This window comes from Hibiscus syriacus, unplaced genomic scaffold (assembly GCF_006381635.1).
Source record: "Hibiscus syriacus cultivar Baekdansim isolate YM2019G1 unplaced genomic scaffold, ASM638163v2 tig00117034_pilon, whole genome shotgun sequence".
Classification (NCBI taxonomy): Eukaryota; Viridiplantae; Streptophyta; class Magnoliopsida; order Malvales; family Malvaceae; genus Hibiscus; species Hibiscus syriacus.
The window spans coordinates 5,988,766-6,011,577 of NW_024063533.1; the positions used below are offsets into that span (position 1 = coordinate 5,988,766).

The window sequence follows — 22,812 nt, forward strand, 5'->3', positions numbered from 1 at the left end:
TATACATACACAAGAAAGTTTAATATGAAAACCAAACCTGAAAATGATCAAAGGGTTTAGAACAACATCGAAAACATAATCAGCAAACACCCGTTTCATCCCTCTTTTCTTTTTTTGTTTCCCTCAACTGAGAGAATTTCATCTTTTTCTGTCCTTTCCCTTCTGATGGGTGCTGTTTTTGTTTGTGGGTTTTTTCCGATCCATGATTGAATAGCAAGAAGGTGAAGGGAATTGATAGAGTGGAGCAAAATAAACAAAAGGATATTATGATGATGAAAAAGAACAAGAAGATACTGATATGGGAATAACAACGCCACCACTCGTCGCATCAATTCTTTCTCGAGAATCTCCATACTCTAAAAAAGTTCACCATCAAACTCCACTAATCCAACACAAGAGCAAAATTTGTACTAATTCTATGTCCCAATATTACCCTGGCATTTTCAGCTTCTCGAATGGGTTCGAGAGATCAGCTGTGAGCCACCAAGAGGAGCAGCAGATCCGGAGAGATAAACTAAGTGTTGAAGGCTTAGAGCCTCCACCTCCACCATTAGCAGGGATTGGAGGGGAAGAATCAAGTGCTCTTCCGGTTTATGAAGCCGCAGGTATGTTATCAGAAATGTTCAATTTTCCTTCAGGTGCGGCTGCCGCCACAGCCTCGACCGAGTTACTTGACCACCATATAGAGCCAAATTATGGAGCACACAGGCCAAACCCAGGTAATACCAAAGAGTGGTATAGCAATAGGCAAGATGTAGTTGGGGGTTCGGGACAGTTAGGAGAATCAAAGAGCCACATTAACCGTGACAGTTTAGCTCAACAGCATCAGCAGCAGCTACCAAGCATTAATGCCGACTCAGCAGCTGCCATGCATCTTTTCTTGATGAATCCGCAGCAAAGATCACCATCTCCTCCTCCTTCTACTGCAGCAACTTCTTCTAATACTCTTCACATGCTGCTTCCAAATCCATCTACTTCTCTTCAAGGGTTTAATGTATCAGGTCCTGTAGGGGCTTTCGGCACAAGTTCTGTTCTATCTCCACCTCAATTTATTTGGGTTCCTGACAGTGCTCGTGAAGGAGGCAACAACACTGATTCCCAACTCAACAACCTAAATGAAATCGGAACTGTTGTAGAAGGCCAAGGCCTTTCACTATCTTTATCATCTTCTTTGCAACACTTGGAGGCTGCTAAGGCTGAAGAATTGAAGACGGGAAATGGGGGGTTAATGTATTATAATCAAGGAGAGGGTTCCGCTGCTCATCAGTTTCAACAATACAGGAATTTGGGTAGTCATCACCATACAATGCATTTGCAAGGCGGAGTGGGACAAAACCATCAGGTTCATGTTGGGTTCGGATCCTCATTAGAGATGGTCAATGTATTAAGAAATTCAAAGTATGTCAAAGCAGCTCAAGAATTGTTGGAAGAGTTCTGTAGTGTCGGAAGACGCCAGTTCAAGAAGAACAAGTTCGGTAGAAACAAGACAAACCCTAATTCTAATCCGGGTACTAGCGGCGGTGGTTCTTCATCAACAAAGGATCTCCCTCCTTTATCAGCAACTGATAGAATTGAACGCCAAAGAAGGAAGGTCAAACTTTTATCCATGCTTGATGAGGCATGTAATCGCTTATTCTCCTTCCCAATTTCATAGTTGCATTCCCATTTTCTCTCTCCTTCTAGAGACAAAGACCCAATCTTTTTTTACGATTGTCCTCCAATCATTTGTTTAAACACCCCCATTATTTTTCAAATCAAACATCAGTAGTACCATAGCACAGTGACAACTTTGAATATTTTAAACAAAAGAAAACCCAGATAGAGCAAAGCCGGCTGGTGCAATAGGGTTCTATAGGATCTAGTTGGTAGAGTTTGATTATGCTTTTCACTTTGTTTTTTTTTTCTTTTTTTTTTCCTAATATTTCATCATTTCGTGTCTCTGATTGGATTGGTGGGTGTGTTAAGTACTAACATGAAAGATTACTATTAAAGGTATGCGTTCAATCGATAAGCGACGTCCCTTCTGATTCCGAAGATGACTATTAACCAACCATATCATGTATCAACAGTTATTTTGAAGCCACTGTTTCCTGAGAGATCCATACCCACCCATCATAGTAATATTGCAGAAAAAGCCATACATATGCATATATTATAACTTGGTTGACTCTGGGAAAGCCGTTGTTTCCTTTTTCTTCTATATTTTAACTTGGTTGGCTCATTCACCAGCCAGTCAATAGAGACGTAGAAAAAATAAGACACAAGGATATCATTTGTTCCCAGTGGGTACAGGTGCCATTAACAATCATTTCACAGTACCAAGCTTTGGTTAATGCATTGAAGTTAATGGTATAATGTTATGATATGACAGGTGGAGCGGAGATACAACCATTATTGTGAACAAATGCAAATGGTGGTGAACTCATTTGATCTGGTGATGGGTTTTGGGGCAGCAGTGCCTTACACTGCCCTTGCTCAGAAGGCAATGTCAAGACACTTTAGGTGTTTGAAAGATGCAATATCAGCACAATTGAGACACAGTTGCGAGATGCTTGGGGAGAAAGATGGAGCAGGAAGCTCAGGCATAACCAAAGGAGAGACACCGAGGCTGAGGATGTTGGAGCAAAGCTTAAGACAGCAAAGAGCGTTCCATCAAATGGGTATGATGGAACAGGAAGCTTGGAGACCCCAAAGGGGACTGCCTGAACGTTCCGTCAACATTTTAAGAGCCTGGCTTTACGAACATTTTCTTCACCCGTACGTTACCTTTTACCTATCTATGTTATTATCTCTCGCTTCTTTATCTGCATCTTCTTAATGAAGGTAGATAACTGATAGGGGAGAGTGATAAAGAATCCAACTTTTTCTTTCTTTTTCCAACGGTGAGGTAACTTTAATAAACAATTAAAAAATATATTACTAATTTTATTATTATTTAAATAATAAAATCGATAAAAAAGTATTTTAAAAAATTTTTTTTTACATAAAATATCAATTTTTTTAATATTTTTGATAAATTATCTAATAATAATAAAATTGATAAAAAATAATAATAAAATTGATAAAAATAATAATATTTTTAATAAATTTTTTTTAATTTTATTATTTAAATAATAATAAAATTAATAATATTTATTTTAATCGTATATTAAAACCGTCGCATGTCATATTTAACCCTCATCCTTAGTAGAAAAAACAACAATGCAGTGTCCTTGGATGTTTTGTCAGCAAAAAAGATGTTAATAGATCTTCATTTAACAGGCGACAGCCTTCTTCACACTTTCTCTCTCTCATGAACAGTGTCTCATAAAAGTACCCAAACAAATAAACAAAATATTCTTTTTCTTTTGTGTTTTTTTGGGTTAAAATAAGTGATATGCACATAAATATAGTGAGAGATTGTGAAAGAAAGTTGTACCCTTCATTGCTCTCTGCCAAACTAGTGCTGATATTTATTGTAGATTCTCAAGCCCGAAAGATTCAATCCCATGTAGTGTACAATACGTAAAGATGGGATGGGAGAGGGTTTAGGGCTAGACTACGACTCTGATGTCATTTCTGGTCTCTATCTCAGGTACCCAAGCGATGCAGATAAGCATTTGTTGGCTCGACAGACTGGTTTATCGAGAAATCAGGTAACATCTTAACCTCTCTTTCACTTCTAAAACACTAAATTCAGTTCAAGATATATAAATTTTGACATGATTATTGGCGCTTATAAGAAGATGAGAAATGGGTAACTTTGACATATAGATTTCTCTTTACATATTATTCTTTCACTGTTTTGAGATAAAGATCATTTCTTTTTCTTTATGACTTTTTTAGCCCAGGACATAGATTCTTATTTCTGAATAAAAGACACATACCGAAAATTAGCAGATTATATTTAAGGGCAGAGACAAAGTACACAAAGAGATGAGACATCAAAGTTTGCAGCTTTAATCCTCTCTCTGTCCCTTTTTCTCTCATATCAAATACTGAGGATGGCATCCTCCAGGCTCCAACCACACGATAAAGCCCCCATAAATACACTAAAGATTAACTTTTCTGTACTTCAAAGTAACAGTATTAAACATTTTTTTTACTCCACCATACTTTATATTTTAATTTCATGTGCAATATAGAGCAATATCCTATAATTAGTACTAGTCCTTTTCCGGGATCCGGGAAGAGTGTTATTCAAGTATAATTATTTAGTTTGCAGGAGCAGAGTTTATATTTTCTCCCTCTCTTTTTAATCTGCATGCATGAAAGCCAAAATGGATAAACGTGTGGGGTGCAAAGTATGACAGATAGGAAAAGACAAACACCTAATTCTAGTACCATGTCTTTCATAATTTGTAACTCAGTAAGAAGAAGAAGAAGAAGACAGTGATTCAGAGCTCTTAAATGCAGCTTCTCCCACATATGGTATCCTAACTTAAATACTAGTAATAATAACTGATTGTGGGTATCGGATATAGTGATTGCTTCTGGTTGAAAATTGGACATCATTGATCAAAATGATTTTGTTTCTTTAAGATTGATTAGGGGGATGATTAGATACTTAGGTATCAATCATGAACACATTTTTTTGTCATGGTAATGTAATGAAAAGATTATAAGTTTGATTGCAGGTTTCAAATTGGTTCATAAATGCCAGGGTTCGGTTGTGGAAACCCATGGTGGAAGAGATGTACCAGCAAGAAACAAAAGGAGAAGATGATAATAATGGCAATAACAATAATACAGAGAGAGAAAGGAACCCAAACCACAATGCACAAACATCAACGCCTTCGACAACAGCAGCGCCAACTACTACAACAACAACACCAGCAGGCAAAAGATCCCAAATCAATGCCACTGAAAACGACACTTCATTCATTGCAATCAATACTGCCCATTGCTTATCTGAAAACCAAGCAAAACAATCCAACCCCACCACCTATGATGCTTCCGAGGCGGTGCCACTCATTTCCCAGCCTTTCGCCACCGCCACCGCCACCCATGACGACGGTGCAGAAGAAACGTGTCGTGGTGGTGGTGGTGTCGTTGTAGCGGATTACGGGACCACGGCCGGTGATGTATCACTCACTTTAGGGCTACGCCATGCTGGAAACATGCCCGATAATACGTCTTCTTCTTTCTCAGTTAGAGATTTCGAGGGCTGTTGATTTATTTCCAAATACACATTTTAATTTCATAGTATTCTCTTAAGATGAAAATAACAATAATCCCATTCTGATTTCTTTTTTCACCCTATTTTCTTCAATTTTATTAAGAAAATGATAAATGGTTGTCCCTTGTTCCCATATGTAATGGGGTAAGGGGAGGTAAGATAGTAGGTTACCCCCAACATTAGGTTGAGAGCAGCTTCCGTAGGAGACCTCCAAATTATGAAATGCCCTCCATGGGACTCGATCCCACGACCTCAAGGTTAAGAACCTTGTGCTCTACCAAATGAGCTGAATAGTCATTTCTAAGAAAAGGATAAATGCATAATGATAAACCGTAGCATTATTTTAGCTACTTGTATTTTACTTTATTATTATAATTGTATAGTAGATTGTTTTATATTTTTCAACAATAACATGAAATATATCATGTACTTAAGGTCTTGAGTCTTCGAGCTTTATATTTTTCAACAATAACATGAAATATTCATGCTTTTTTTAATAAATTAAAAAAACTTCAAATTTCCAAAAACTTTGACTTTATCCGCAAAATCAAGAATTCCATCTAGGATTTTGTGTATGAGTGAATCCTCGAATTTGGCCCTGACGAGGGTTGGACTATCGCCTTTACCGTTCCAAGAACATTTGTCGTCTCCGGTAGTAGTGGAAGACTTACGAGACTTACGTTTGTCAAAGAAAAGTAAGAATAGGGAGGATGTGTTGGAAATAAAACACTCACACAAACAACTTTTATTGAAATCAAATAAATATTACAAGAGCACTCTCACTCAAAAACAAGAACTACAACTAACTCTTATAAGACTTTGCTTATTCACTCACTTAGAAGCTCTTAATTTTTCTTGATGCTTAAAACTAAAATGGGGAGGGGTATTTATACTACTCAAGAATAATCCTACACCACACAAATAAACTAATTTAAACCATTACAAATTCAACAAATACCTAACTCTCACCTAACTAAATTGATGTAAGCAATGACATCATTACTTAAATGATATAAGCAATGACATCTTTACTTAAATGATGTAAGCAATGACATCAATTTAGTTTGGGTTTGGGTTTAGACTCCCATAATGGATCAAGTTTATGATCCAACACCCCCCCTTAAACTTGATCACGTGACCCCTAGTAGGTTCCTTAATCTTATGAAGTCTTCACTTTTCAGTGGCTTGGTAAAAATATCGGCAACTTGATCTTGTGACTTCACGTATTCAACTTCCACATCGTTTCTTACAACACACTCCCTTATATAGTGGTAGCGAATGTCGATGTGCTTGATTCGATCATGGAATACTGGATTCTTTGATAAAGCAATGGTTGATTTGTTGTTGACACAAACCTTGGTAGGCTCTTCTTGTATCAAACCTATCTCATTCAATAGATTTCTAAGCCAAATTGCATGAAAAACACATGAGGTAGCATCAATATATTCCGCTTCACAAGTGGACAATGTGGCAATCGGTTGTTTCTTTGACATCCATGTGAACGCAATATCTCCCATGAAAAATACGAATACAGTAGTGCTCCTTCGATTATCTATGTCTCCACCCCAATCACCGTTGCTATATCCAACAAACTTGTAATAATTAGAAACTGAATATAACAAGCCAAAGTCAATTGTACCTTTCAGATAGCGAAGAATTCTCTTTGCGGCTTTAAAATGGATGGTTGTTGGAGATTCCATGTAGCGACTAACCAATCCAACTGCGTGAAGAATATCGGGTCTCGTGCAAGTTAGATAGCGTAGACTTCCTACCAAACTTTTGAAGAATGTTGGATCTACACTTTCGCCTTCTTCATGTTTGGTCATCTTGATCCCGTATTCTGCCGGTGTGCTTATTGGCTTACAGTTCTCCATCTTGAACTTCTTCAGTATCTCCTTTGCATAGCTTTCCTGTGAAATGAAAATTCCATCATTTTGTTGGTTAACTTCAATGCCAAGGTAGTACGCCATGAGCCCCATGTCTGTCATCTCGAATTCTATCATCATCACATCCTTGAATTCATTAAACATGCTTGGGTTGCTTCCAGTGAAGATCAAATCGTCCACATAGAGACACACGATCAAAATATCTTCATCTTTGATCTTGATATATAGAGCATGCTTGTACGGACATTTGTTGAAGCCATTCTCTTGGAAGTACTTGTCGATTCGGTTATTCCATGCCCTTGATGCTTGTTTTAGCCCATAAAGAGCCTTCTTCAACTTCAACATCTTGTCTTCATGTCTTTTGACTTCATAGCCTGATGGTTGCTGAATGTAAACTTCCTCTTCAAGAACTCCATTTAGGAAGGCGGACTTTACATCCATCTGTTGTATCTTCCACTTGTTTTGAGTTGCCAAAGAAATGATTAGTCTGATAGTCTCCAATCGAGCAACAGGAGCAAATACCTTATCATAGTCAATTCCAGTATTTTGACTATAGCCTTTTGCAACTAGTCTCGCATTGTGCCTTTCAATCTCTCCTTTGGCATTTTGTTTTGTTTTGTACACCCATTTGACACCTATCGCCTTATGTCCCTTGGGAAGTGAGGTAAGTTCCCATGTGTCATTCTTCTCAATGGCCTTGATTTCTTCTTCCATCGCATCTCTCCATTTCTTTTCTTGTACCGCTTCTTGAAAGCTCACTGGTTCAAAATCTGCAAACAGACAAAATAATGTAAGATTATCTTGTCGTTCAGTTACCTCATAGAGATCTCTAAGGCTTCTTGTGCGTTGCACAACTCTTTCACTTTGACTCCCACTTGACGATGACGAAGGTGATGAGTCTCCTTGAGTGGTTGATGTTGGTGAAGTGGGTGGAGTTGCAAGTTCTTGTTGAGATTCATCTAGTTGTTCCCTCATTGTCTGCTCATCTTCTTCAAACTGGGGAAAGAAATTGAAGTCATCTGTACGAGAGTTAAAATCCCATTCTCCTTCTTCGTTGAAGACCACATCTCGACTAATCACAAACTTCTTATTGTTTGGATTGTACAACTTGTAGCCCTTCGAATTAGCATCATAGCCGATGAAGATAAAACTCTCGCTTTTATCATCAAGCTTCGTTCTTCTCTCATCTGGTACGTGAACATGGGCTATACTTCCAAAGGTTCTCAAGTGGGAAATGCCAGGATTTCTTTCACTCCATGCTTCTTGCGGTGTCTTTCCCCACACACTTCTTGTTGGAGATCGGTTTGTCAAGTAGACTGCACACGCTACTGCTTCTGCCCAAAATTCCTTGGGTAGTTTCTTGCTTTTGAGCATGCTTCGTACCATGTCGAGGATTGTTCTGTTCTTTCTTTCTGCCACACCATTTTGCTGGGGGGATCTAGGAACTGTCATTGGTCAACGAATTCCATTTGCTTCACAGAACTCTTGAAACTCCCTGGAAGTAAATTCTCTACCTCGATCGGATCTCATGGCTTTGATCTTTCTACCGCTTTCTCTCTCCACTGCTGCTTTGAACTTCTTGAAGACTTCAAAAACTTCTGACTTCTGTTTCAAGAAATATACCCAGGTTTTTCTTGAAAAATCATCAATGAAGAGAAGAAAATAGTTACTGTTACCGAGAGAGCTTGGCTTGATCGGTCCACACACATCGGTATGGATGAGCTCAAGTGGCTTCTTGGCTCTTGTCTCTGACTCCTTTGGAAAGATTTTCCTGAATTGTTTCCCGACTAGACACCCTTCACAAAGCTGGTCAGGATGGTTGATGCGAGGTAGTCCCTTCACCATCTCCTTCTTAGATAACAGCTCTAGACCTCCAAAATTGAGATGCCCAAATCGAAGATGCCAAAGCCATGATGCATCTTTGTAGCAAGCTTTCAGGCACTTTGCAACATTATTTTGTATGTTGATCAAGAACATTCTATTCTTTGACATCGGTACTTTAGCAATGAAGTTATTCTTATCATCTTTTATAGAAAGATTATAATTATTCATATGAATATCATAACCTTTCTCTACCAGTTGCCCTAAACTTAAGATGTTACTTTTCATATTGGGCACATAGTAGACATTTGAAATAAACTGATGTCTCCCATCTTTCAAACGGATAAGAATATTACCTCTCCCTTTCACTGTTATTGTGGAATCATCTCCAAACGAAACATTTTCGCTTACTGACTCGTCTAAATCCACGAACATGTCTTTCCTTCCACACATGTGATTGCTTGCACCACTGTCAAGATACCAGGAATTTGCTTGGCCACCATCAGTTTCCTTTCGTGCTAGAAGAAGAGTTTCTTTTCCATCTGTCTTTTCCTCCGCGTAATTGGTCTTCTCCTCAATTTTGTTGTTGGGAGCTCTACATTCTGAAGCATAATGCACAAATTTTTGACAATTATAACATCGAATTTGAGATTTGTCATACTTTGAGTTCATATTGATTCTTCCACAGCCTCGTGTTGAGATTTCTCCTTTCTCATAGTTGTTGTTTGAATTTTTGTTGTTGTAATTCCAGCCTCGTCCACGACCTCGACTTCCACCTCGTCCATGACCTCTACCTCTGCCTTGGCCACGTTGGTTTCTATCATTGCGTTAGCTCTCATGCATATCCTTGAGTTGCAGCTTGAGGAGTTGCTCAGTAAACTCATACTTCTTCTTATGCTTTTCTTCGTATGCTTGCAATGATCCTTGGAGCTGCTCGATCCTCATTTCTTTTAAGTCTTTAGTTTCTTCAATCGTCACGACGATGTGCTCAAATTTGGGATCCAACGAACGGAGTATCTTCTCTATTATCCTCACATCTTCTAACTTTTCACCATTTCTTTTTAATTGATTAGAAACAGCTACTACTCTTGAGAAATAATCTTAAATAGACTCAGATGCTTTCATGTGTAAGGATTTGAATTCACCTCTTAATGTTTGGAGACGAACCTTCTTCACTTGCTCGGATCCTTTGTAAGAGGTTTGCAGCTTCTCTCATGCTTCCTTGGTAGAGCTTGCACTTGAAATCTTTTCAAAACCATCATCATCTAATGCTTGATAGATGAGGTAGAGAGCATTCTTGTCTCTCTTTCTTGAATCCTTCAAAGTTGCCTTTTGATCTGGTGTAAGAGTAGCAAAAACAACATCATCCACAATCTCGTTATAGCCTTTCTCTATGATATCCCACGCATCTTGTGATCTAAGAAGTGCCTTCATTTTGATACTCCAATTGTCGTAATTGTTGTTGTTGAGTGTCGGAACTTGGAATGGTGCCATACCATTTGCCATATCTCTCAATATAATGAGATTTTGTAAAATCCGATTGCACAGATGAATCCGGAACGTCGAAAAACTTTGGGAGGGACTTAAACAACTCGGTCAAGGGCTCCAACTCGGCTGACTCGGCTCAACTCGGTTAGTCAACTCGATTTTCTGGAAACAGTCTTCCGGCGGTGCGTGGTGGTGCGTCAGAACTCAGATTGAGAAAATTCTAGCGGCGTCTGATTCCTCTCTTCGAGATCTTCGATCTTTCCAACTCGCTCTGATACCACTTTGTTGGAAATAAAATACTCACACAAACAACTTTTATTGAAACTCAAACAAATATTACAAGAGCACTCTCACTCAAAAACAAGAACTACAACTCACTCTTATAAGACTTTGCTTCTTCACTCACTTAGAACTCTTAATTTTTCTTGATGCTTAAAACTAAAATGGGGAGGGGTATTTATACTACTCAAGAATAATCCTACACCACACAAATAAACTAATTTAAACCATTACAAATTCAACAAATACCTAACTCTCACCTAACTAAATTGATGTAAGCAATAACATTATTACTTAAATGATGTAAGCAATGACATCTTTACTTAAATGATGTAAGCAATGACATCAATTTAGTTTGGGTTTGGGTTTGGGTTTAGGCTCCCATAATGGATCAAGTTTATGATACAACAAGATGGAGGGGTTTTTATTTCCTGGTACCTAAAAGCGACATGGATAATGTTGATCCAATTGGTCCCTTGGATGGCGATACTACAATGGGAGACGTGATGCAACCTGTACCAAGGGAGAGAACTTTGCCTCTTTGCAAGGAAATCTTATGTTGACACGTTATCTGGTAGTTCAAGGAATGATATGTCTCCGAAAATAAGTTTTGGTGATGATGATGTTACTATTTAGGAGGGTGATGTTATCGTAGATAAAAGTGGTCCTTGCCCCATTATCAAGTTTTCAGACTGCGTTCATGAGTTGATCGATTATAATATGTGGAGGATGATCATAATCAAGATGCTAGGTAAGTCTATTGGTTATCATTCTCTTTGGACTAAAATTAATTCTCTTTGGCAAACTCATGGTCTATTCCAACTGATTGATCTTGAAAATAAGTACCATCTTGTGAAGATGGAATTGGAATGTGATTAGACAAAAACTTTAAGCAAAGGTCCTTGGGTTGTATTCGAATGTTATCTCACTATTCAACCTTGGAACCGTTATTTCAACACTTCGACCAATTACCATTCTCAAACAATTGTGTCGATCAGGCTGTTGGGTATACCATATTGATACTATACAAAATCTCTATTCAGATTAATTGCTTTAGAAATTGGCAAGGTGATAAAAGTTTAGTACAATACCAAAGCTGGAGAACGAGGGAAGTTTGCTAGGTTAGCGGTTGTTGTGGACCTCTATAAACCCCTCCTTCCTTGTTTGGGTATTGACGAGTTTGTGCAATAGTTGGAGCAAGAAGGGTTACAAAATATTGTTTTGGTTGTGGAGTATAGGATTATTCCAATCATTCATGCAGTATGCAGCCAAAAGAACCAAATGATCAGGCAGAGGATGTTCATATTCCTCTTCAACAAGTCCCTAGCCTTTCGGTTGAGAGCAATGATCTCTTTCGTCATTGGATGGTGGCGGTTAACCGAAAATGAAGACCATGAAAAGCATGAGGTGGGGAGAAAGCTGAGGTTGCATCGAACGGGCTGGACACCTAATCGAGGTATGAGATCCTTGAATCTTTTGCAAATGATGTAGATGTTGAAAATATCAATCCAAACATAGAATCAGTGGAAGACCCCATGGCTAAGTCGGGAGTTGGAGACCAAACTGGAGTGGCTAGGAAGGAGAATTCTCGGGTTCGTAATAAAGGAATCCTTGTGGATTCGAAAACTGGGAACAAAAATGTCATGCCTAAAGACCATAGACTTAATATTGCTAGTGGTTCCAAATCGCCTAGGAAAGCTCAAATGGTGTCACAAGTGCTAACACTCAAAGACAAATTTGTACCTACGAAAATCAATGGGCACTTGGTTGAGTTCAAGTGGAACTAATGCTTGAAGAGCAGGAAACTCATGTGCAAATACAAACACCGAAGATGCGGGATGGGAAACATTTGGCAATTACTATTATTGAAGAAAGTCAAGGAAACGTTCTTTTCAGCGAAGACGGGGTGATCTGGAGAAGCTCCTTGCTTCCAAAGGGGCAAAAAAGCTTCTTTTAAGGGCTTAAAAGTTAAACAACTCAATTATAAACCTTTAGTAAGCCTTCTCTAAATGAATGGGTGCAATCTGCCTCGGATATGATTGGCGATTTGGTTAAAAGGAAGCAAGAACAAGAAAGCTCCATCACTATGGAAGAGGATGTGGGTCTAGAGGTTGCGAATGGGGAAGTAGCCGTGGTGGAGCCATGAACATAGTCACGTGAGTGACTTTCTCTTTATTTGCTTTATTATCATGTTTAGTTGTATGATATGGAATAGCTAGGGTGTCGCTAGCCCATCTTATCATCAATTTTTCAAGCAAGAAATTTGTAGGGGAGAATAACTAATCGTTAGTTGCTTTGTTGGAGACTATGGTAAGTGGAATCATAGCCAACACTACTTGCATCATCTAAAATTTCCAAATTCTTTCCGGGTTGAAGCACCTGGTCTCAGTGGGGGAAATTGTCTCCTTTAGAGGAATGATCTTTAGGAGGATATTCTTCATATGTCAAACCAATTTATTCATGCGAAAGTTTTTTCCGATGATTTGTTGAGACCGGGTTTCTTTACCATAGTTAATGTTAGTCCAAATATTTCTCTTTAGAAGCATCTTTAGATATAGTTGGAGCGCCTCAATCCAGGAGATGATCACCTGTGGTGTCTTGGAGGTGATTTTAATGTTCTTCTTAATACGGATGAAAGGAGGGAAGAAATCAACATGCATGTTCCAACTTTGTGTTCGATAACGCGATAACGGATTGAGGTTTTCATGGGCATCCTTAGCGCTGGCTAATCTCCCCGTAAGAGATTCATAAATTGAGGTGTAACTGGATCTCTTACGGTGATCGGAATGTAAGTATTTAATTAAAACTGTCGTAAACAGTTAAGGTTGGTTCATGCCCAACACTCACGTTCCCACTCCATTTGGAGTTATGCACGGACGTGCATAAAGTGAGTTATTATGGGTAGTTTTGATGGGGAGCCACACCTATATACACTTATCTAATCAAGGTCTCTAAATATCACAATCATTTATTCCAAAGCATTTCATTTGAGAGGATTTGGAAATTTACTCCATCTAAGTGAGTTTTTGAGTACTTAGAAGACCCTTGGCAGTTCGAGTTTTGTGCATCCAAATTTAGAGTGGTCGATGGTGGTTCATGATGGTCAAAGGTGATTTGATGATTTTTTACGATGGTGTAATTAGGGGTGTAAACGAGCCGAGTCGAGTTCGAGTATTGTTGAGCTCGACTCGACTCGAAAACTCTAAAATGGAGCTCGACTCGACTCGAAAACTCGCAAGCTTAAAATTTTCAAGCTCGACTCGAACTCGAAATCCTGAACTGAAGCTCGTGAGCAGCTCGAAAAGGCTCGAAATGAAAAAAAATTCTTAAACTTAACTCGATTGAAGCTTCAAACTCAAGCTCGAACACGAACCTTAAATACATGAAATCTTACTGTATTTTTAAAAAAAAATCAATATATAAATATTAATATTATTATTAATTTATTTTTTCAAATAAAATCTTAATATATTATATTTTCGAGCTGCTCACGAGCTTTTCGAGTCGAATATCGAGTAGCTCGCTTCAGCTCGTTAAGAACTCGAGTCGAGCTCGAGCTCGAGTCGAGTCCATTCGATCCGAGTATTTATCGAGCCTTGATCGAGTCGATCTCGAATAGCTCACGATCTGTCTCGTCTCATTTACAGCCCTAGGTGTAATCATATCCTAGATTTTAACATATGGTGTAGGCAATGGTTGAAGGTATTTATAAACAATATTTTTCACTGTGATTACGCTAGATGTATACTTACATTTGGTATCAGAGAATGATTAAAATCTATCTTGCCAATTTTAAAACTTTGCATGTTTATCAAAATTTATGCCATGTTTTTTTGAAGTTGAGAAATTCTAAAAATATGATAACATGTTTATTTTACTTTTGAGATTTTGTGTTGCAGACTATGTTGTTAAAATTGTTGGATTTTAGTAAAAAAGAATTCTAAAATTAATTATGTTATGATGACTATTTAAGAAGGCATAATTATGGAATAAATTTAAAAATTAAGAATCTGATTTTTAGAAAAGATTTGAAACGTTTATAGTCGTCATCGACCTTTAGGATTATACAGGTCGAAAAACCCAAGAAACACCCTTTTAAATGAAAATTTAAAAAGACATGATTTGGTATGTGTTTTAGAGATTATGGGTTCGAGAGTCGAATACGCTTGGGGAAAGATTAACACTTCCATAACGCCCAAATATTGATACTTTAATTATGAATTTGTCCCTATATTAAAAATTAAGAAATTCGAATATTTATTTAATTAATGATCATTTTATTTTCTCAAATAAGAATATTTAAGCTAATTAAAGAATTTTAGAGAGAAGAACAATATTTGTCTATTTCCAATTAAAGAAGAAACTAAACCCCTAATAGAAATTAAGACGATTATTTCTTATTTTTAATCGAAATAATAAAATATTGTCATCCTTAAAAATAATAGAACTCTAAAAGAAAATTAAAGATGACAAACTAGTCAAATTATTATTTAAAAGAATAATGATGTTCCTTAATTTAAAGAACGAATGCCAAGCCTTTGACGTTAATCAAACAGCTTGTCCTTAACAATTTAAACGTAGAAACAAACATCTATTTTTTTTGTTTTAATTAACGAGACTATTTAATTTTCAAAGTGACCACTAGTAGAATTGATAAGTGCTTTATTTAGTTATTATTTTGCTTTTGAATTGCTCCATAATCATTGTTTTTGTGGTTTATTTGTTCGTTTTGATTCATTTTCTGTGCAGGATGCTAGATTCTGGAAATTGAACTAAAATGAAAAAATTTTGCATTTTTTTTACTTTCGGAATCAAAGCTGGATTACTGGGCATGAAATATCTGACGAGATGATGACATCAGCACATTCTTGAAGGTTCAGTCAGCGCTTCTAGAAGAACAAATGGATCAGCCGCACGTTTCTGCAATTCAGATTTGAATTAAACTCATGTTTTAGGATATTATTTTAAATATTATATTTTATCTTTGTTTTAAATATTTTAGTTTAAATAGTTTTAAGTATTTTAATTAGGATTTAAGATATTATTTTAAATATATTTTATCTTATCTTTGTTTTAGGTATTTTAGTTTAAATAGTTTTAAGTATTTTAATTATGATTTATGTCTTTAATTTAATAATTATCTTTAGCTTGTTTTTAGGATTTTGAAGGCTATAAATACACTCTCAGGGTAAGCCTAAAAACATATCTCTCAACAACTGAGAATTTACTCTTCTTCTTTTCTCTAGCTTATAAAATTTTCTCTTCTATTTTCTTTCAAGTTTTTCGCAATTTTCATTTTTATTTCAAATTTTGTTTTTAAATATGCTAAGTATGACTTTGGTCATGCTTAGCTAATTTTCTTTTAAGCCGAAGGCTAAAGCGAATGCTCAATTCCAAACGTGTGAATTGTAAGACACTTAAATCGCTTCGGATTTTTCTCTTTGTTTTTTGGACTTATTTTCAAATCAAAACGATTTTCAAAACCAAAAGCCGACGTTGGTCTGGATGTTGTTATGGTTAACGTGGGAAGGAGGAACGACTTATTGAAACACATTCGACTTCATGTGAACACGCTTAGCAAAATTGTTTGCTAAGAGGAAACTAAGATAAGAATTAGTTATTATTGAAACACCATAACATCTTTTCGAACTTCAACGTTTTAAGATCTACAACATTGTTTTTGCTTAGATTAACTCACAAAACGAAATTTAAGAGTGCACTTGAATATTCGGTATACAAAGCATAGTCACAAGGAATTGTCCTTGTAGACAAGTAACCGACGTGAATCTTGAAGTAAAGATCTATTTCAATGATCCGATGAATTTGAGGCAAAGTTGAAGTCTGAGGTTGTTTTTACCATAAGTCTTCTTTATCTCAATTTATATATTATTTTTATTTGTTTATTTAATTTTTATCTCATTATATTTCTTTAAACAATTCCCCTTCTTATCTTTGTCATTATCTTATAATTATTATTTATTATTTTATTATTTTATCCTTATATTCCTTTTAAAATAATTTATATTTAATTATTTATTTTATTTTATTATTTTATCTTTTTATCCTTATCTGAAATTCTATATTCTTCTAAATCAAAAAGTCTACTAAATTAGAAACACCAGAGTCCCTATGGATCAACCCTACTTCTCTATACTACTCTCACTTTTTACTTATTAAGAAGCCGAAATAATTTTGATAGCAAAACGACAGTTATCAAATTGGCGTCCTTGTTGGGATTCAAGAAAAGTACTGATTTATTTTCTTTGTTTTTGATTTATACCAAGAAGAAACCCAGGATAATTAGTAGACCTTGACCCGGAGATCGAAGCACGAGCAAGAAGAATCCACGCACAAACGCTTCGAGGAAAAAAAAAAGACAAGACGAGCATAGTTCAGAAATTAAATCAAATCGGTAAACAAACTCCGAAGAAGACACATATAACGAAGATCAAATTCTGATGGCAGAAGAAGAATAAACGATCAAAGAGCTAGCCACAACTTATGTCACTCAGACGCCATTATGCATTACTTTTCGTATGGGCGAGACTCCATTCCAATTAAAGATGGGACTTACTCATCTTCTTCATACTTTTCACGACTTCCCACTAAAAATCCGCACAAACACTTGTTGGAGTTCCACGTGGTTTGCACTAGCATGAAACCATAAGGAGCTATCGAAGGTCAAATTAAATTGAGAGTTTTCCCTTTCTCTTTAGCCGACTTGGCTAAAGATTGGTTATTTTATTTACCTCCAAATTCAATTAATTCATTGGCTGACATGAGTCGAATTTTTCTTGACAGGTTCTTCCCAGCGACTAAAGCAAGCGACTTACGAAGGAGCATTCTTTTTATTCAGTAAAAGAGCGAATAAAGTCTTTATGACAATTGTGAACTATTTAAAAAGCTTTGCGCACATTTTCCACAACACGGATTAAGTGGGAAAATGTTACTTTAATACTTTTTATGAAGGTCTTTTACCAATGGAAATGAAAATGGTAGATGTCGCCAGCAGAGGAGTATTAGTCAACATGACCCCAACAACAAGAAGAAAATTGATTTAAACCATGACAACCAACTCTTAATAGTTTTCAAGTGAACCCAACCGATGGGTTCACAAGATAAATATCTTTTCCCTTGAAAATAAATTAGATAAATTAACTGAAATAGTTAATTCACTTGTTGCAGGAAAATATGGGGTAACAAGAGCATGTGGGATATGCACGAAGTTAGACCATCCGACGGACTATTTCCCGATGATACAAGAAAGATGCAATGTAGAAATCAATGCCATAGGAAACTTTCCAGGTCCTCTACAAAGACCATACAACCCGTATAACAATACTTATAATCCGAGATAGCGAGATCACCCAAATTTTAGCTATGCGGCGAATCAAAGGCCAATTTATCAACCAATACCTCCTCATCAACAGCAAACTTAAAATCCATCATTGAAGGAAATCATAGGAAAGTTAGAAATTTCATAAGAAAAGCTGGTTACGTCCCAGGAAAAGCTAGGTGCATCCCAGGAAAAATTCCAAAGTCGAAACGAGACATATCTTAGAGAATTAGATAACCAAGTGAACTGACTAGCTCAAACTGTGGAGAAATTGGAATCATATGGAAGACTACCTTCTCAAACGAAATTAAATCTGAGAGAGAATGTTAGTTTCATCACACTCTGAAGTGGAACAATCATCTCACCTGAAGTTCCAGCAGAAAAAGCCACAAATCAGGAAGAACAAGAAGAAATGCCACATCTAGAAATACAAGGTACATTTGACACACATCCTTCTCATTCTCCTCATGAAATAGTGCCACCACCCTTCCCATCAACGTTGATAAATCATGATAAAAAAGGTGAAGAAAGGGAGATCTTAAAGGTGTTCCAAAAAGTTCAAGTTAACATACCTCTTTTTGAAGTAATTCGACAAGTACCGAGGTATGCTCGATTTTTTAAAGAACTTTGCACTACAAAGAGAAAATTAATGGGGAACAAAAAGGTAAATTTGGGAGAACATGTTTCCGCAATTTTTCAACGAAAGCTCCCACCAAAGATGAAGGATCAAGGTATGTTCGCTATACCTTGTAAAATAAGTAATTTTAAAATTAAACGTGAAATGTGTGACTTAGGCACTTCAATCAATGCTATGCCAATTTATATTTATAAAATGATTGCTAATGAGCCTTTAAAGAAAACATGAATAATCATACAGTAGGTTGATCGATATGTGATCTATCCAGTGGGAGTATGGAAAATATCTTAGTAAAGGTCGATGTATTATTTTTTCCTTCAGATTTCTATGTCATTGACATGGAACATGATAGGTAGGATTCTTATTTCGAAGTACTCTTAGGCCGACCCTTCCTAAGCGCCGCACATACAAAGATCGATGTTAGAAGTGGTATACTAACAATGGAATTTGATGATGAGATCGTTGAATTTGATGTTTACAAAGAAATGAAATACTTGGATCGTGTTGAAAGGATTAATTATGTTGATATTATAGATCCTTTAATTGATGAATATATTGAATCTAATTTTTCTTATAATCTCTTCAAGGATCGTGAACTTTGCCACAAAGAGAAAGAAATGGAGTTTTAAAATATTCATTCAATCAATTCTGATTTATCTTTACCTTCCTCTAAAACTAAAATTTTATCTTCGGTTTTATAAGAACCTGATGTAGAATTAAAGCAGTTACCAGAACATTTGAAATATTCATTTTTAGGAAAAAATAGAACCTTACCGGTGATCATCTCAAGTAAATTATCTAAAGGAGAAGAGGAAGCTTTGATAATGGTGTTGTGTTCTAAAAAAGAAGCCATAGGATGGACCATTGCCGACATTAAAGGATTAATTCCCTCGACTTGCATGCAGAAGATCAAAGTTGAAGATGGAGCAAAGCCATCACGAGAAGGACAACGCCGATTAAATCCACCGATGATGGAAATAGTAAATAAGGAAATTCAGAAACTCCTTGATGCTGACATAATATATCCGATATCGGATAGTAATTGGGTAAGTCCGATTCATGTGGTTCCCAAGAAAATGGGAGTCACAGTGGTTGAAAATCAAGAAGGGGACTCAGTGCCAACAAGAGTTCAAAATAGATGGCGAGTTTGTATTGATTACAGAAAGTTGAATTCTCTTACTCGAAAAGATAATTTTCCTCTTCCCTTTATGGACCAAATGATTGAAAGATTAGCTGGGAAAGCTCATTACTGTTGCCTTGATGGTTTTAAGGTTTTTCCAAATCCCAGTAGTGCCCAAAGATCAAGAAAAAATGACTTTTACTTGCCCCTTTGGTACATTTGTATATAGTTGAATGCCCTTTGGTCTTTGTAATGTGTCTCCCACCTTCCAAATATGCATGTTAAATATATTTTCCGACTATGTGAAGAAGGGCATCAAAGTCTTTATGGATGACTTCACGATTTATGGTAATTCTTTTAGTGAATGTCTTGATAATTTAACTAATGTGCTTAAAATATGCTTAAAGTAAAACCTTTTGTTTTAAACTATGAAAAATGTCATTTTATAGTTGATAAAGGGTTAATTTTAGGTCATATTGTTTTCTCAAAAGGGATTTCAATTGATAAAGCTAAAAAAATATTATACGCTCACTTCTTTACCCCACAACTGTGAGGGAAATTCGTTCTTTTCTTGACCATGTAGAATTTTACCGAAGGTTTATTAAATACTTTTCAAATATAGCACAACCTTTATGCAATTTTCTTCAAAAGGATCAAGACTTTAACTTTAATTCAAAATGCAAGGAGTCTTTCGATTCATTAAAGGAAAAGCTTATTTCAGCTCCAATTGTTCAACTACCAGATTGGAATTACCCATTTAAACTTATGTGTGATGCATCAGATACTACCATTGGAACCGTTCTCAGCCAAAAAATAGGGAAATAGCCACATGTCATAGCCTATACGCCCTAAACTTTGAACTCGGCTCAGAAAAATTATTCAACTACGGAAAAAGAACTTTTTGCTATACTTTTTTCTTTAGAAAAATTTAGGTCTTATTTTCTTGGCACTAAAATTACTATTTTTTCTTATCATACAACTTTAAGGTATTTGATGAGCAAAAAAGAAGCAAAACCAAGGCTTATCCGATGGATCCTACTTTTACAGGTGTTTAACTTGGAAGTCAAAGACAAAAAGGGATATAAAAATCTTGTAGCGGATCACTTAAGTCGAATTCACATTTCCACATCTGACCCACCACTTAGAGAAGAATTTCCTGAAGAAAACCTGATGGTGGCGCAAAGAAGAACTCCATGATTTGCGAATATGGTTAATTATTTGGCCACAAGTAAGTTACCATTAGATTTGCCGAGAGCTGAAATCAATCCAATTAAGCAAGAATCCTGATATTATATTTGGGACGATCCTTATTTATGGAAGCACTACTCGGATCAGGTAATTCGACGATGTATTACCGAAAGTGAGGTAAATTCAATTTTACAATTTTGTCATTCTTACTCTTGTGGTGGTCATTTTGGGCTAAAATGTACAACTCATAAAATTCTTGAATGCGGTTTCTTTTGTCCTAACATCTTTCGGGACTCTTATATATTTTGTAAAACTTGTGAAAGACTTCAACGTACATGTAACTTAAGCCATAGGAATGAAATGCCTCTTACTTTTGTACAAGTTTGTGAATTTTTTTTTTATGTTTGGAGAATCGATTATATGGGTCCTTTATTTCGTCATTTTGAAATACTTATATTATTTAGTCGTGGATTATGTTTCTAAATGGGTGGAAGCTAAGGTCACTCAGAATAATTATGTTAAAACTACAATTAATTTTTTGAAAAAATCTATTTTTCCAGGTTTGGCACGCCACAGGCTATAATAAGTGATAGAGGAACTCATTTAATCAACCGAGTAATCGAATCACTAATGAAGAAATTTGGAGTAACTCACAGAATTGCTATCGCTTACCATTAATAAACAAATGGGCATGCAAAAGTATCAAATCGAGAAATTAAAATAATTCTTGAAAAATGTTGAACCAGATCGAAAGGATTGAAGTTTAAAATTAAATGATGCACTTTGGGCATATCGAACTGCTTATAAAGGTCCCATTTGGATGTCACTATACCGACTTGTTTTCAGTAAACCATGCCATTTACCGGTTGAGTTATAACATCGAGCTTAATAGTTTGTTAAACAGTGTAACATGAACATGGATGTTGTTGGTGAAGCTCAAAAATTACACATTCAAGAACTTGAAGAAATCCGAAAAAATGCCTATGACAGTGCTTAGATATTTAAAGAAAAAACAAAAGAATTTCACGATAGTAGAATTTCATTTAAAACTTTTTTTATCGGTCAAAAGGTTTTATTATTTAACTCCAATTTTAAACTCTTTGCAGGAAAAATCAGATCAAAATGGCCCAGACCGTTTACAGTAACTCAAGTATTTTCTCATGGTGCTATTGAAGTTGAAGATAACTTAGGAGTTCGATTTAAAGTTAATGGTCAAAGGTTGAAACTGTATTATGACAACGCTCCAGTCGGTCTAATCAAAGAAATCAATTCAGAGGAACCCACAGTTTGAAAAAAATCAGGTCGTCGAGCTAATGATGTTAAACAAAGGCGCTTTATGGGAGACAACCCATTATTATTTTTATTTTTCGTTTGTTCAATTTTTTTAAATTTTATTTTTAAATTTTATTTTTATTTTTTTATTTTTCTTTGCTTTTTTCAGGTACCCGTTATTCCTAGTTGAATTTCAAGTAAGATAGAATCAAGAATTGTTCGAACCGAAAGCAAAAAAATTGTGAAAACCCGACCCCAAGGCGTGAAGAGATTGTGTGGCAGCAAACAAAGGAAGAATCATTCGAAAAAAATGAAGCAAAATTTCAAAATACACTGTTCAGACATTGCAGAAAAACTGATTTGGTTCGAACAGTGCAGAAAAAAATATACTTGTTCGAACAGAACTGTACAGAAAAACTGATTTGGTTCAAACACTGCAGAAAAATACATAGCATATTCGAACAACGCTGTGAAGAAAAAAACAATGCAGAAAAAAATAGATTTGGTTCGAACTGTGCAGAAAAGTTCGAATAGAACAATGCAGTGTAAAAAAATAACAGTACAATTTTGGTTCGAGAAAAAAAACACAACAATACAATTTTTGTTTGAACAGTGAAAAAAATGGAT

At 36.0% G+C, this 22,812-nt stretch overlaps 1 protein-coding gene across 1 annotated transcript; it reads left to right on the forward strand.

The window, feature by feature from the left end:
* LOC120196736 (BEL1-like homeodomain protein 4) lies at positions 1-5,239 on the forward strand. The gene is made up of 5 exons (XM_039198469.1): positions 1-54; positions 215-1,618; positions 2,372-2,757; positions 3,575-3,635; positions 4,617-5,239. The coding sequence occupies exons 2-5, from the start codon at positions 299-301 to the stop codon at positions 5,151-5,153; spliced, it is 2,304 nt and encodes a 767-aa protein (XP_039054400.1). The 5' UTR covers positions 1-54; positions 215-298; the 3' UTR covers positions 5,154-5,239.
* The last annotated feature ends 17,573 nt before the right edge of the window (positions 5,240-22,812 follow it).